Source organism: Pithys albifrons, chromosome 2 (genome assembly GCF_047495875.1).
Source record: "Pithys albifrons albifrons isolate INPA30051 chromosome 2, PitAlb_v1, whole genome shotgun sequence".
Classification (NCBI taxonomy): Eukaryota; Metazoa; Chordata; class Aves; order Passeriformes; family Thamnophilidae; genus Pithys; species Pithys albifrons.
This window is the reverse complement of record NC_092459.1, coordinates 45502659-45518532: the sequence shown is the minus strand read 5'-3', so window position 1 is coordinate 45518532 and position 15874 is coordinate 45502659. Positions and strand designations below refer to the sequence as shown.

The window sequence follows — 15874 nt, the reverse complement described above, 5'->3', positions numbered from 1 at the left end:
AAAATTTTTAATTGACATAAGTCTGATCAAAGGCAGCACTTTGCCAAACTGCATTTAACTAGCTCAAATTATCTTTTACTGATTACCAGAGGAAATTTATCTCACCTAGCATATATTGCAAGATCATCTTCTGAAGGAATATCTGAAAGATTGACTCCATACACATCTTTTGTTGACTGTACTGCATTCTGGAACATAAAAAAAAGGTTCAAACTGAGAATACCATAACAACCTCAAAAAAAAATTTGCTTTTAAGCATGGGACTCTCTCTAAACTGAAAAATAATTTTGAAAGTGCACAAAACCAAACAAGTTTCTCATATACACAGTAATCTTAGTTTCTGCATATTTTTATATTAAAAATATTATTCAACACATTCGTTCAATAAATAAAGAAGTCTTTGTTCAATAAATAAAGACAACATCAGATAAAACAACGTATTAGGAGAATAAATCATATTCCCAGAATGTAATGAGGTAGTTATTAAATTCTGTATTGAAACTTAATACAGAATAAATCATATTTGTTCAGAACACGCTCCCACATGTGCTTTCACATTTTCTGTTGTCAATTCTGAATAATTAGAAACCTCAGGTTGAACAAAACTATTTTTAATTTATACATTACGCAATCACGTCAGTCAACTATAACAAGGAGCCAATGCCCCTGCAACACCGCACTGTGTCTAATGATTCAGTGCTAAACTGAGGGGGTTTACTGACAAGACACGTAAGACTGCAAGTTAAGTATAAAGACAGTTTTCTTTCAGTTCAAAAAGATCCAAAGTCAAAGAAGTGCAGAAAGATAGGTGCTGACCAGAAGTATGAAAGCAATTTTTATTAACTTCTCAGAGATGTGAATTGATAGGAACTGGCTGTTTGAGTTCTCCAAATAATAAGGAATGGTATGAATTAACAATGCAGATTATGGCTAAAATTCAGTGCATGAAAAGGTGTTAATAAATTGGAATATATTTCCTCATGTGCATTATCAAAAAATCAAAATAATTTACCCAATTTAAAGCCACTAAAATGTAGTAATATTTTAAATCATATACTGCGTTTACATGCATTTTTCATTTAAACATCTAAAAATCTAAAAAAGTTACCTTAGGTCTAAGTGTTGAAGTGTGTTCAAAACAGAGGGGAAAAAATGATGAAATAAATTGCACAATAGTATGAACCAAGAATAAAATTTCAGGTTGGATTTCTGTTTTAAAAAATCTATAAACAATCCAATTTGCTGGAAACAGGCACTCAGTTATTCAGAGATAACAGAAAACTTTCAGTTAGAATATCGTGCATAAACAGAAATACCTGCACTTGTATTGGTTTAATCCAAATTGTCTAAAATTAATATGACATAAATTCATAGTTATTTTATTGAAAGTGCTTCATTATGGTTAGGAAGAAGGCACTGCTGTGCAGAAGGCTGAAAATCTGAGAACACAAAACCCTAAACTAAGGACTGAACAGAGTGCAAATCTGGATTGTATCAAAAAAAAAGAAAAAAAGAAAGAAGCAGTTTTATTGTCTGTTGCCTATCAGGCATTACATTTTATACTGATTAAGGTCATAAGAACTCAGTTTTCTTTAAGAGTGGTAAAGTGTACAAGCACAACACTCTAACCATTTAAATTAGCTGTGACTTTAAAAAAAACAACACTGCTCAGACAGTACAAGTATTTTCCAAGTTTCTATAGTCTCCATTAACATATCCTTTTGCTAAGACATTTTCAATGGTAAAAGAATTTGAAGAACTATTACATGAATTAATAAAATAGATATTTCCATAATACTTCATACAACTCAGTATTTTCATTAAATTACCACCCAAGGGATTCCAAGAAAGTGGGAGTTATGCTAGCAGAAAAAGATTAATAGCCCACAACTGAGAATACACATTCTTTCCATCTGACTGTGCCTGTGCAATTTATTTCACTATTTTATTCACTGCCATTATCTTCGACCTGAGTAGCAGTAATAGCATAGAACCAATGTGATAACATTACCCTGCACATTTTTGAAGTTTAATTATTTTTTTAAATGCCAGACCATATAATTATGAAACATCAGTTTAAAAGAATTCACATAAATCTGGTTGAAATTTAGACAGATTGAATGTTAATTTACAGTTACATTGACCTGAACAAGTGGCATCATCCAAAAGGAATTGCTCTGTGATTCAAAGAGGTGGTGCTTAGGACCTCAGGTCTTTCAGGGTGTTTATTCCAGATTAGCTCTCATGGACTAAATGTTGATTGGGTAGATAGATCAAGTACATTCTTGGAGAAAAGCAATCCTATTTGCATGCTCCAAGACCACCTGGATGTGTGCCAGAGCGTGGTTAAGTGACAATAATCAGAATTGACCTACTGCTCTCAATTAACACTCATCTGTGTTATAGGTGTGTTTTATGCTTTTATGTAATGACCTGAGTACCTTTCAAATGCCATAAGTTTCTTTTTTTTAATGCTAGTTTCTTTTGTGCTTCATTATAACACAATAAGAACAGAGAAGATTTATAAGCAGTTCTGTTAAAATCTACACAAAAAAATTACACTGGAGACCTTTTACACTATATGTCTCAGTGCTTTATTTTTGACTGTTTTATCATGTTTACATTTACCAGGGTTTTTGAAGGAAATGGGAATTGTATGCCTTCTTGCCTATCACAGTAATTTCTTACCTCTGTGATTTTTGTATTGTCTCCTGTATCAGTCACTTTTACAGGAGTTGAACGTTGAGAAACAGCACCTTCATCTTCTTTATCTGTCCCAGAATCATCTTCAGAACTACTTGAGACTGCTTCCTCACTTGGGGGTGGAGGAGCACTAGCAGCTGTTTTGCGTTGCAGAACTGTTTCTTCTCTATTATTTTTGTTCCTATTACAAGAGGCAGTGTGTACTTATGAAACCAGCAAGTATTAACAATGAATATATAAAATTCCTAATCTCCGTTACAGTCTTTCTGGGGAAATAAATTCTATCCTCTGGAGTAACTTGTTGTTCATCTTTTGAAATTCCTGATTAATTTCTTTTCTTCAATCTTTTCTGATTCCAGGGCGTTTAAAGAGATTTCAAAGGATTATGTCAGCTTTTCTCCACCAATGCTCTGACTCTTTACTAAAATCCCTCCCCTCAGCTGAATAAATAAAAAGGAATAAAAATGCATTGAGACATAAGATCGTTGGGTTTGATCCAGGAAAAAGTTTCACTTTCTGGTTAACAACAATATCCACTCCAGCAGCTTTCTCAATCTTGGTCCAAAATCTTAATGATAATGTCAGGGTTAGTTTTTTTTTTCCATACCAATCTCCTCAATTTAGCTCTTTAAGCAGCAACATTTCCTTATGCAGTGTGTATTTCTCACTCAAGAAATTCTAGTCAATATAAAGAGGTGCCTTATTTGCAAGAAGTCCTCAAGATACAGAGTTTATATGTAAGTAGGCTAACACTGGGTTTAACCGTATACACTCTGAAAGGTACACATTACCTTACCTTACCCATCAGAAATTATACCACATCCTTTGCATCCTTTCCTACTGGCCATAGAAGGGTATGCATTGTATTTTCCTCTCAGACATTGTCACAGTCTTTCAGGGAAGGTAACTAATGAATAGACATTAACTAATAAATAACCAGTTTATAGACAAATCTCTGGAAACAAAAGCAATATCTCCTCCTTGCTGCAAAGGCTGTCTATGTATCTCTGACACCGCATGTGACTTACTCTAAAGTAAGACAGCCTCATGCTAAGAGGCTTTGAAAATAGCACATAGTTTGGCGCAAATGCTTTTTTGAGTTGCAGGTCTAGTGCTCTCAGGAGCATCACTTGAGCTCTAGGGGAGCACACCATGACCGTTACAAAGAGTTCGGCCTCTTGATGTCAAACTCATACAGCACTTTACCCCTGTACTGAATTAGCTAAACTTCATATGCTCAGGGAACATGTATAAACAAGCAGAAGAGTCCTCCCAAAGGAGATCTGAGAGCATACCCCAACCCCAAGGACACTAATATATCAGAAGAATTCTTACAGCTGGAACAAATGCCTTAGGGGAAAAACACTACAGGCAAGTTTAATTTCTGACTGAGCAGAACCTGGCATCTCCTCAGATTGAAATTTACAGAAAGTTATAAAGTCATAAGCATTCTTTTTAGAGAAAATTAAGGTTATCTTCCCTACTTTTCTAAATGAGCTCACAACTAAAGCAGCCTTTTAAGAAAGCTGAAGAATGGAGCAAATAGCCAAACACTGGTAAGAGTGTTGAATTGTAGAATATACTGAGTTGGAAGAGACCCATCAAGACCATCAAGTCCAACTCCTGGCCCCGTGCAGGACACCGCCAAGAGTCACACCATATGCCTGAGAGACTTACCCAAACACTTCTTGAATTTAAACAGGCTTGGTGCTGTGACACTAACCTGGAGAGCCTGTTCCAGTGCCATCCCCACCCCCCTCCCAGCACATACTCAGAAGAGGCCAAGATCTAATTGTCCTAGAGATCAGAACACTCACAGACAAGAAGAGTTAACTAAATCCTTCAGAAATGTCATAGATCAAAAGATGATGACAAATGCGTGGGGCAAAGGTACCACCTCTACCAAAGCTTAAATATGGGTAAGGTGGAAGAGTGAAGCCACCTTTTATCCTACCATACAGCCAATGCAGAGCAAGCCTTATGAGTAATACCCAGGGAATCCTGGAACATGGCTTTGATCGTACTGTTTCTTTGTCTTCTAGAAATCCATAAAAATCACAGCAGACAGCTTAAAGCAAAGGGCTTGAGAAAAATGTAAAATGGTCAAGTATTTAATGGAGTGCCTGAAGACAAATTATTTAGTCAAAAATCTGACATTATACCAAAGCGGAAGAAAAAAGCTTATCCTCGAAGTACCCATAAACTCACAATTCTTAGTAGAGATAAACTGTATAACAGTTAAACAGTCTTCCTGTTTATTCCCAGGGAATATCACTGGCATGAAATTAGGTTCTACTAATGATAAGCATAGTCTACTCTCAACATTTATTGGCAATGAGATACAATGACATCAGAGCACAATACGAGACAGTCAAATGTCCTAGTGTTTAAGAGAACAGAAAGTTTCCAGAGAAACTTATAATGTTGTGACTGCACAGGGTTAGCCATTACTGACAAAAGTTTCCTTCATATGAGTTATCAAAGACAGAATGAATTGAGGAAGAGTCCACATAGCCCTTGTGCGTTACACAGCAATGGAATAAACAGAGTAACACAGCAGGTCCAGGATGCAAAAGCAGCTAATGAAGCACTCAGTTGAAGTAATAACTGCTGCTGAATTCTTTTATATAATTTTATCTCTAAATATTTTAATAATGCTTTTTATAAAAAACTATGCTGAAATTGGCATTTATTGCTGTTTCAGAATACTTTCTATTTATGAAAAATGTATAATTTTTAAAGGCAATAAGAATATATGCATTCCTGTCATCTCCAATAGAGAATACAATTGCCACGGGTATAGAGATGGCCGAATTTTAATAACTTCTGCATATTACGGATAAAATCTTCTCATGAATTTCACTTAGAGGAATATGAGAAAACAGAAAATACTAAACAAGTCTGAATTAAGAATTCCTAGTGTCAAATAAAAATCTCAAATTAGATGTGATTTTCAAAGTGTACAATTCTACAGTATAACACCAATGAATTATTTCCCAGGTAACAGAGAATATGTTACAGAGGCATACATATAGAGTTTATATATTTCCATCACAATTTCATTACTATTAAATCAGAACAAATTTTCCCATTTCACACTTACCCCAGCACAGATTTTCCAGTTTCATCAGGTTTACGAACAGTAAATGGACTGGGATCAATTCCCACATTCTTAGGCATAAAATCTCTGTCAAAATAGTAAGGAAAACTGTTTATGAGCTAAGTTCAACACATGAAATTTCTAGGTTTTCTGGAAGAACCTCTTCTAACATCTATCTCTGAATTTAAAAAAAAAACAAACATAAAAAGAGATACCAAGTTCTAGCTTCATCATTACAAGTTCAAGTTAGGTATATATAACTCCCCTAGGTAATTAAAAAGCTTTAAGTTGCATTATTTAGTCCCATAAAACATCTGCAAATATTACCACTTGCTAAAGATGTGCTCCATTCCTGTGCTGAAGAAGCCCTGTTTTCAAAATGCTGCCAACATTCAGATTGGGTCAAAAAGCTACATGAAACATAATCTGCTTAGAAGTCTTTAGCTAAAGCATGATTCAGATTATACTTAGAATATCCACCTGAATCCTGCCAACAAAAGCCCCCAAAGATATCTGGCCAGCTGTGAGAACTGGATGGAAGAAAACTACCACAAAATGAGAGCAGAAATACTAGAAAACAATTGTGTTGAAGGTAGCCTCTGTGATCAGAGTCCACAGACAAAAGTTCATGTCTCAGCCTTCAAGTGCTGAAGCAACAGGAACTCCATAATGGAAAATAACTGGAAATTTAAACACTATTGAAACAGATTTTTTTTTAAAGTAACATTTCCATGTAGCATTGTTTTAGTTTCAAGACTGATTGATTTAGTTTCAAGAACTTTGCTAAATTTGAAGTTTCACATATTTTAAAAAATGCACATTTAATTCACACCAAATCAATTTCCAGTCAAGGATTTAGAGCCACAAAACATTCCACTATACCGGGTAGAATTGGTCATTGCCAAGCAGAAGGTCTCATCAAAACTGCTCAACTCATATGGCCTAAAAAACTCATTGTGGATATCAACCTCCTCTTCATATTTGTGGAATTTCTTCACTGTCAACTTATGTCTGTTTTCAGCACACGTCACTGCGGGGAAAAAATTTTCTTTTACTAACAATTAGAAAAATTTTAAAAAACAGTAGCCTGCTCACCCAGCCACCCTACCAGGCATTTTTTATTACATTCATATACCCCTTGAGACAAGAAAACACGACATGAAGATTCATTGCACATCTCTAACAAATATGCATTATCAACCACCATAATTTCATTTGGCTTCATGATGATAGCTTCTAATAAAACAAGCTACACAGCACCCCAGAGAAATAAGACACACTACCTCTACCATGTCATCTGTAACAGGAATGTAATCACCACCACAGACTAAAAATACATGTTCGTAAGCAAGAGAAAAGAAAAAAGAATGAAGTGTGCCCTGGCTCATAAATATATGGAGGTCAAGTTTTAGACAATTAGGCAGCTCTTACAACCTGCAGTTGGAAAATCATGTCTCCTTGGGGGGGGAAGGTGCGGGGCGGGGCGGGGAAATAAAAAAGTAAGTAGCCATCGTTATGGAAAAATTTTGGATTTTTTTTCAGATTTGGGATCTAATATAGTTAAAAATCATTAGTAACTAAAATTTCTTTTCCAAGATACTCTGCAAGGCAAGGAGAAAATACCTTTCCTACCTTCATCAAAAGGAAGAGGTAAATGCTTTAGCACACCTGTGGTCCACCAGTAAGTATAGCTACAGGAAAAACAGAAACACAATTGATACAGAAAATCTGATCTTGTATCCAGTCTCAATGTTTGAACATAACATTTACCCATCCATACAGTGTCACTTCAGCAAACTTTGTTTTAAAATTCAAGTGTGAAAGAAAGTAAAGAATTACCCTTGAATGGAGGATTTCAACAGTTCTCTATTCTATTACTTTGCTCTCAGGTTAGGAAATTTAAACACATGAAGTTCAATACAGGTATGAAAGGAAGAATGGTTTTGGTTCATTAAAAAAATATATTTCAGGTGCCTATCTGTGCAGTACTGAAAATTAAGGTGTTAGTACATAAATGAGGTATTTTTCTCTTGTTCTGTTCTTTGGGGAGGAAAAAAAAGGCTTATCCTTGCACTTGTTATTCATATCCTAAAATTTAGGAAAAGAGTATGAAGAAATGAAGGTAAAGTCAGATGATTGTCAAAGCAGCTGACTTCTACACATAGAAATACATTTTGATGGAACAGCTGTCCTGAGAACTGTATGTTGGCATATCTAACAGCCCTGCTGGAAGCTGATTCAGGATTTCTGTAAAACAACAAAGGAAGTCAAGCAACATTCATAAAATAAAGCATGTTTTATCTTTCATTCATGTTTACACATTTTATTAACTCTTCTCAAATATACTTTAATTTCTTCTCTAAATTATTCTGATGGTTTCTTCTATTTCATTACATGGAATGAAGAGACAATTGTCTTCATTGATTTTGATTTCAAATATGTGTGTATTCACAATACTGTGAGGGTTGTAATCAGAATATTAATGTGGTTATCTCCTACTCATGTCAGTGCAGCCATCTGGAGCAGACACAGTGGCTATATTCCCATACCCAGAGACAGGCTTACTAGTGGGATTTAGCAGACGGTACAGAACAGGCAGGGAAACACACTGCAGTTCCAAGGACTGTGTATGTCCTAGACAGAAAGGAACAAGTTATGCCTGATGGTCCCACATCTCCAATCCTGTATCAGGCCACACTAGCAAGCTATTTTCCCCAGTGCCTTCAGAAGCTATGCAGACATACCCAGTTTTGCTGCCTGCATAAATGATAAGTAATGTGGCAACAAAAAGTCTCCTTTTCTGTTTTCACTGTCCTTTCATGTGAATCACAAATTATATAAAAGTAATACATAAAACTCATTATTAAACCTCTTTTTTTCTAATGGAGAGACAAATACAACATAGGAAAAGCACTGATAGTCAAAAGAAGTTTCAGTGACAGGAAACACCATCTTCCTTCTCTTCCTATATCCTTGATTTCATTATGAGTTTTAATTATTTCTCTTATTGCTGTGCCCAAGCAATCCCAAAGAGGGACTAAACAGGGAGGCAGGAAGAAGTCACATGAAGAATTTGTTCAACAGTTTGGTAGAAACACAAAATTACATAGAAGTTTTTTTGACCTATTTATTTCACCTAGTTATTATATGGAAGCATACATTTTTTCACTTGAGAAAACATCTTTATTGTACATTGTAACTGCTCAGAAAACATTCTGGCCAGAATGAAAGGTAAAACTAATTACCAAGGAAATGAACACTATAAACAATTTTTTTAATAGTCACTCATTTGTGAATACTATCTGTGACAAATAAGAGGCAGCTGTTACAGAGTAACAGATGAAAGGGAGACGAGAACATTCTCATATTTGCAATATATCAGCTGAAATAATTTTTGACATACAATGATGTTCAGAGCCAGCAGGCAAGAAAATTAATATTGCATGTTTCATGTATGCCTGAACTAGCACTTGAGTGAATGTCTTACACAAGCCAGCATCAAGAGAAGCCTCAGGAGATGATACAGAAGAACTGAAATTTAGAAACAGCCAAGTCATATGCCAGTGCCATGACGGGTTAACAGAATAAGCAGCCAATAGGGATTGATCGCACAGTTTAAACACTTACAATTTTGTCCAGACAAAAATCTAAATGCAGACATTCAGATCTACCATTTGTAATAAAGAGCTTTAAGACTCATGGAATGAAAAAGATAAAACCATCAAAATTCCCAAGAGATTATTTAGTTGACAAGTCTACTACTGTCCTTTCTGTTAAAATGGTGGGGGTTTTAATGCACAGTATTTATAATCCGCAACAAAATAATTTCATACTACAAAACACTTAAATTACTTTAAAAGCTTTATGCATTATTACTTCTGTATGTTACCATGCAAATAGAGTGGAATGCAAATGAAAAAAATAGTCTTCAAAACAGGCTAGACATGATTCAAAGGAAGGTAAAAAATCATGGGTTCCTTGGTATGCACAGCTGCACATTAAGTACAGTAAACAGAAAAATAAACAGCTGTTATCCTCATCACCTAATCTCAAATCCAACAGTTAGTAAATCTGACCTGTATATTGCTTAATTAAAGGGTAGTAACTGTACTTCAGTAAATTAGTGAAGGATTTTGCACTGCAGGATAGAATTTCATATGAAATTAAACTTTTTCAGTGAAACAGGAAAATAACAGACTAAATCCTTCAAAACACTAACATCCAACATTTTTTTGCTAATCTCTTGAAGGTGGTTTTTTTAAGCTTTTGTATAAACTTAAAAAACCAGTAAGCAAGCTGACCAAATTATTTGATTAACAACAGATATTTTTAAAAACAAACAAAACAAAGAACAGCAAAATACCTTTGCCTGGTCTGTGACAGACTGAGGGTGTTCTTGTGATGTAAATAAAAATCAGTGGGAAGTTCCCAGAGATGTGATTTTCCTTCTGAAGGCTTGAATACTCCCAGAAAGAGATTGATGGAATCTTGCCTGTCTGCATCTGTTGGACAAGAGATACACTTAACACAAGAAACACTGCAGAGGTAAAGCCCATTCAGACATCAGTTCTGTTTGCTCCTCAGAGACAGTGTGTATGTCCTCCTATGTTTGCCACAGACACCTCTGGTCTTCAAGCAGCATAAATAGAACGTCATTCAGACCAGACTCTGCCACACTGTGGTGCCTGTGCGGTTGGTACCTGTGTTGCCTCTTTCCTTGGCACCTCTGCCAGGAGCCAAGGCTTTGCAGAAGTGAGACCTCAGGCTGCAGCTCTGTCTCCCACCTCTGCATAGGCTGGTGAACGGACTGGAGCACAAGTCCTATGGGGAGAGGCTGAGGGAGCTGGGGGTGTTTAGCCTGGAGAAGAGGAGGCTCAGAGGTGACCTCATCACTGTCTAGAACTACCTGAAGGGAAGTTCTAGCCAGGTGGGGGTTGGTCTTTTCTCCCAGGCACTCAGCAATAGGACAAGGGGGCACAGGCTCAAGCTCTGCCAGGGGAAATTTAAGTTGGAGATCAGAAAAAATTCTTTCCAGAGAGAGTAATCAGGCATTGGAATGGGCTGCCCAGAGAGGTGGTGGATTCCCCATCCCTGGAGGTTTTTAAACTGAGATTGGCCGTGGCCCTGAGTGCCATGATCTGGTAAATGGACTGGAGTTGGACCAAGGGTTGGACTTGATAATCTTGGAGGTCTTTTCCAACCCAATTGATTCTACGATAGATATGTATGCATGAAGCATGTGCATGTATTTATGCATGTTTCAAGAAATCTGCCATATTGTGATGAATTTACTGCAACCTAAATAACCAAAGAATGATTTAATGAAACTAAATATATTACAATACAAGTTTCCCACAAAACATAAAAATTATTAATTCTTTGAGGTTTCTAGCCAAAACCAAGTCAGTAAAATGATTATACGTCACATAGACCTTTAAATATTTTGGCCTTTTTTCCTTTTAGTTTAAATCACCCATTCCTCTTGACGTGTTTTAAGCTCCATCAAATTAAATAAGGTAAGTGCTAAAATCCAGTAGCACATATGTAGATGAAACATAGTAAGAACTAGTAACAACTTATATTTTAAATATATAAGTTGTTCACTTATATCTTTAAAATCCATCTTGCTGCCCAGCTGCAGACAGAATGAGTTACAACAGATATGAAGAAACACTAGAGTCAACTGAGGGCTCGGGGATGGTGAACTGTATAAAGACAGCTTTGCAAGCAGAGTCACAGGGGCAAAGGAAGGCTTGCACTCAAAAGATCTTCAGGTATGGGGGATGCTTGGAGAACTGAGCTCTATTTGTGCACATGGAAAGCTCTTCACTCTTACTTGCACTTGAGTAATCATCAGACAAGGAACAGTTCAGACTAGTTCAATAGATAGTGTTACTCCTTCAGTTCTCTCCACATTTCAAAATGAGAGCTGAGTTTTCTTTTAGCAACACACTGCATCAAAAAGACAAAGTCTCGGTACACCAGAAAGCACGTAAAAAACAGGCAGAGTCCACAAAACAGTGGTATGACAGAACAAAGTTGGTTCCTGGCTACCACCCAGATTTCAGTCCATACCTCCTTCTCCCCAGAATTTAAACATCTCTTCCCTCTGTACTTTTTACAAAAACAAAAGCAGCTGACAAATGAAGTGCTATGTAGAAATTTGATGACAAGAGGATTAGAAACAATCACATGGTGAAAGAGGGCATTGGAAAAGGGAAAGAAAGGGGAACCTCCTGGTGTTGCTTTGCTTTCTTCTCTATTTAGAGGACCCTTCATCTGGAATTGGGCCTCTTCTTCCTTTTTTATCTGCTCATACTCCCTCCAGATACATTTACTGTCTCTTCAGATCACTATTCCAAGAAGACACTTTTCTTTCTTTCTTGTCCCTCACCTTCCCGTTTTACATAAGATAATCAACTTACAAACATTAACTCTTCTACACTGTAATACTGAAAAGCATATGTAGATCTTTATAGTTTGCAGGCCATATTGTTTCTGCAAAAGAGTGTCACAATTTAACCAAGACATAAGGAGAGAATGAAGAAGACTAAGAACAGTGCAAGAAAGCTGTGCAGAAATAAAACTTGGTAAAAAGTCTGAAATACACTTCCTCAGCACCCCCACACCCCCAAATAAAACAACTTTGTTGAGGATACTAAGAATTAAAAAGAAAGGAAAAGTCACGAGCAGTAACATGTATTCTTTTTTCCTTATAAGATATTTAGTGAGTGGTTTAAAGAAAGTGCTGAACAAACCCCTAAGAAAGCTCTCATAGAAACTAGAGGCCTAAAGACATTAATTAACATGAGCAAATAGGTCAGCACTGGTGGTAATTTCTGAAAGCTAAAGGGATAGATGAGCCTGCTTTGTTTATTCCTGTGTTTCCTGTGCCAGGAACAGAAGGTATACTGAAACTGTTAAATAAAAAAAATTAAAAAAATTAAACCAAAACAAGTTAATTCAGCTACCAAACAATGTCACTAGAATTAGAAACCAGATCAGTTATTAGTGGGTCAGAACCACCTCGTGGGGTGTGTGGGTGTGTGTTGAGGGGGAAGGGATGGATCAAATCTCATGGAGTTGGGCTGGCATCATATCCCTCATGGCAGCCCCTGGAGCCCACAGGGGGAAGTGCTGGAGCAGCTGCCAGCCACAGCCTGGAAAAATTATAACACCCCACACCTTCTGAAGCCTCTGACCCAGGCTTGGAGTGGCAGGAACAGTGAGAACACTGTCCCTCAGCCTGGCCTGGTATTGTGGTGGAACACTTCATATTGCCCTTCTGAACCATAGCCAAAAATTCTCTTATTTTTTTCCATAAATTGAGAAAGACACTCCTAAGAAACAAGCTTGTGGCTTATTTTCTGTATTTTTTTATGAAGTATTAAAGAACCGCGCATGTGTGTGTGTGTGTGTACGTATATGTATATGAATTCATATATACACACACACATATAGAGATAGATAGATAGATAGATAGATAGATAGATAGATAGATAGATAGATAGATAGATAGATAGATAGATAGATAGATTTTAAAGTAATACTCTTAGTAAGCCCACAGCTCCAAGGCTGGAGTGTTACAGCTACTTATAGTGAAAGATGCTAAAATCAAATAAAACTAAATGAAATTTGTCCTGTGAAAACCAGGTTGAATTTAACCTCATACCAGCTGAATTAATCAATTCATTGTTTGAAACTGTGCATAGCAGCAGTTCATTAAAGCACTCTTACCTTTCTTTCACAGCAAAAAATTACTGCTGTTAAATGTTACACTGCTGAAGGACTCAAACTCTCTTCTGCATTTATTGTTTCAATTATGGAGTATTTACCAGATACTGCCCTTCTACCTTCTTACTTCAACTTATAATTTAAAAGTAGGTAAAATAATATTAAAGATTCTTTGTGCTTAAGTTTTCAAGCTGGCACAAACTTGAGATGCTTAATTTCAAAGGTGACTATCCTCCCCCTGCCTTACATTCACAGTAGAACAATTTAATGACTTAATTTTGAACAAAAATATTGAAAATTTCTGTCTTTCTTTGAATCACTACCAGAAAAAAGAGAATACTGAGCTTTTCAGATCAATTTACTTATCTAGAGAGAAAAATAAAAAAACCCTTGAGAACATTTCAGTGCACTGTGAAACACAAAAATGTAAACACCTAGCACTGAATGTTATAATTATATGCAAGTAAATAGAAAGACTGCACTGATTTTTCAAAAGATACTGTAATGTACGTGTATACTAGCACATTTTTAAGACCATTTGTGAAATAGGAACTGAAAGGGCCAGTTAATTGAATTAGCTTAAATAATCTACTGCTCTCAATCTGAGTTTGCAACTGCACCACATGACAAATGACTAAATCATGAGAGATTCAGTGCAAATGGGACTATAACACCCCATGACTAAAAGGTTGTAGTAATTAAGTTTACTTTCACACAACACTGCACAGCAGTTTCCCATTTTGAGTCCTGTTTGTGGATAGATTATTCCAGATTCAAGAAGCTTATCATGCATGTTGTAACTCTAATACTGAAGTCTGCAACATCACATTTTTTTCTAAAAGGCATAAAAGCTAGAAGAATATTATTTGGAATACTGTTTCCTCATTTCTCTGACAATTACAAATTAAAGAAAAATGTTAGAGTTCAGCTCATCAGAACGCCTGTCAGAGAAGGTGTTGAATGAATACCTAATTCTTAGGTGGAAAACAATCTTTTTTTTAGTACAACTCATTTGGTTATAACCAGGGTACTTCAAACAGTAGACTTCCCAAACTACTGCACCCTCTACTTTTTTTTTAAATGCTAGAATAAAAAAATACATTAAAAAGTCAGATTTTTTTGCCTAAACAGGCAAGATTTTTTCAGATTACAATACAATTAATTGTCCCACATTTTCAGGAGGAAACCTAGGTTTTTTCCTAAGCTTCAGTCACTAATTTGACCCTGAGAATGTTGGGGGTTTTTTAATGCTTCGCTCTTCTATATATGGCGACACGTTACAAATTTAGAGGCACAGAAAATCTACAGAAAAACTAAGCCACATAACAGGAATTAAGGTGAAATTACATTACAAGTTACTTTTCTTACAAGTCCAAGGCTTATCTGTTGGAGTAGTATCCACAGACAAGTCAGTTAATTGATATATGTCATACTTTTTCTCATCTGTACAACTTAATTAGTAGTAATTATCCAGGGGCTCTGAGGTCAACAAACGAAAATAGTTTCTTAAAAGTGTAAATTATTTTTAGATTCACGTATTTTTAATGATAGGCAAACAGTACACATGTGGCTTAGTGATTTATATAGGAGGCACTGGTAGCAGGCCACTTGTAACCCTGCTCTGAAGCTGATACAGTGTATAACTCGAAGTAAATTACTAATTTTTTCCAAGTTTGTTTACAACAGGTAATTAAAATACATAAGCATTAAAAAAAAGGTTCTCTGATCAGAAACACAAGGAAATGCTGGCTCACGAATGGGCTAACCCTCGGATTTTTATTTGCATTTTAAAGACTAGATGATGGATAACAAATTCAGCACAGCAAATCAGAATCTTGTAAAAATGTTTCATTTTTCTCTGTTTTCTGAGAAAACTTCCAGAACAAAATGATCTCTCTCAAGGTGTCACATTAACATCTGAACAGGCAGTGTTGGACAGTGAACCTCTAAATGTCATTAAAATACTTTAAAATTTCATACTAAAAGTGCAGTAAATACAACATTGACTGTAAATACTAAATGTCATTAAAATACTTTAAAATTTCATACTAAAAGTGCAGTAAATACAACATTGACAGTAAATACTACATTTCAACAATGTCCTCTTCAAACACAAGGAATGCGTAAAGCACCAAAAATATTTGCCTCACATGGCATGAAATACCAAAATCACAAGTAAATTGAGGAAACTGGGTAGCATGTTTATGAAAGTTTCATTTTTCATATTGACTTCAGTAAAGACTAATGCCTGTGTACTCTGCTACAAGTTCTAACAGGTGACGAGGGACTTTTTTCATTCTACATTCTTTTTTGTGTGACATATCTTTTAGAACAAAT

General features: G+C 35.9%; 1 protein-coding gene across 2 annotated transcripts in view; it reads right to left on the bottom strand.

Moving 5' to 3' along the window:
- FIG4 (FIG4 phosphoinositide 5-phosphatase) overlaps nucleotides 1-15874 on the bottom strand; it is a 74302-nt gene that overhangs the window by 23209 nt on the left and 35219 nt on the right. For both annotated transcript variants that reach the window (XM_071548894.1, XM_071548893.1), the window contains exons 16-21: nucleotides 10167-10305; nucleotides 7436-7494; nucleotides 6686-6833; nucleotides 5807-5890; nucleotides 2689-2884; nucleotides 106-188 (exon numbers count right to left, since the gene is read on the bottom strand). In XM_071548894.1, coding sequence (XP_071404995.1) covers nucleotides 106-188; nucleotides 2689-2884; nucleotides 5807-5890; nucleotides 6686-6833; nucleotides 7436-7494; nucleotides 10167-10305 — 709 coding nt within the window. The remainder of the gene's footprint in view (nucleotides 1-105; nucleotides 189-2688; nucleotides 2885-5806; nucleotides 5891-6685; nucleotides 6834-7435; nucleotides 7495-10166; nucleotides 10306-15874) is intronic.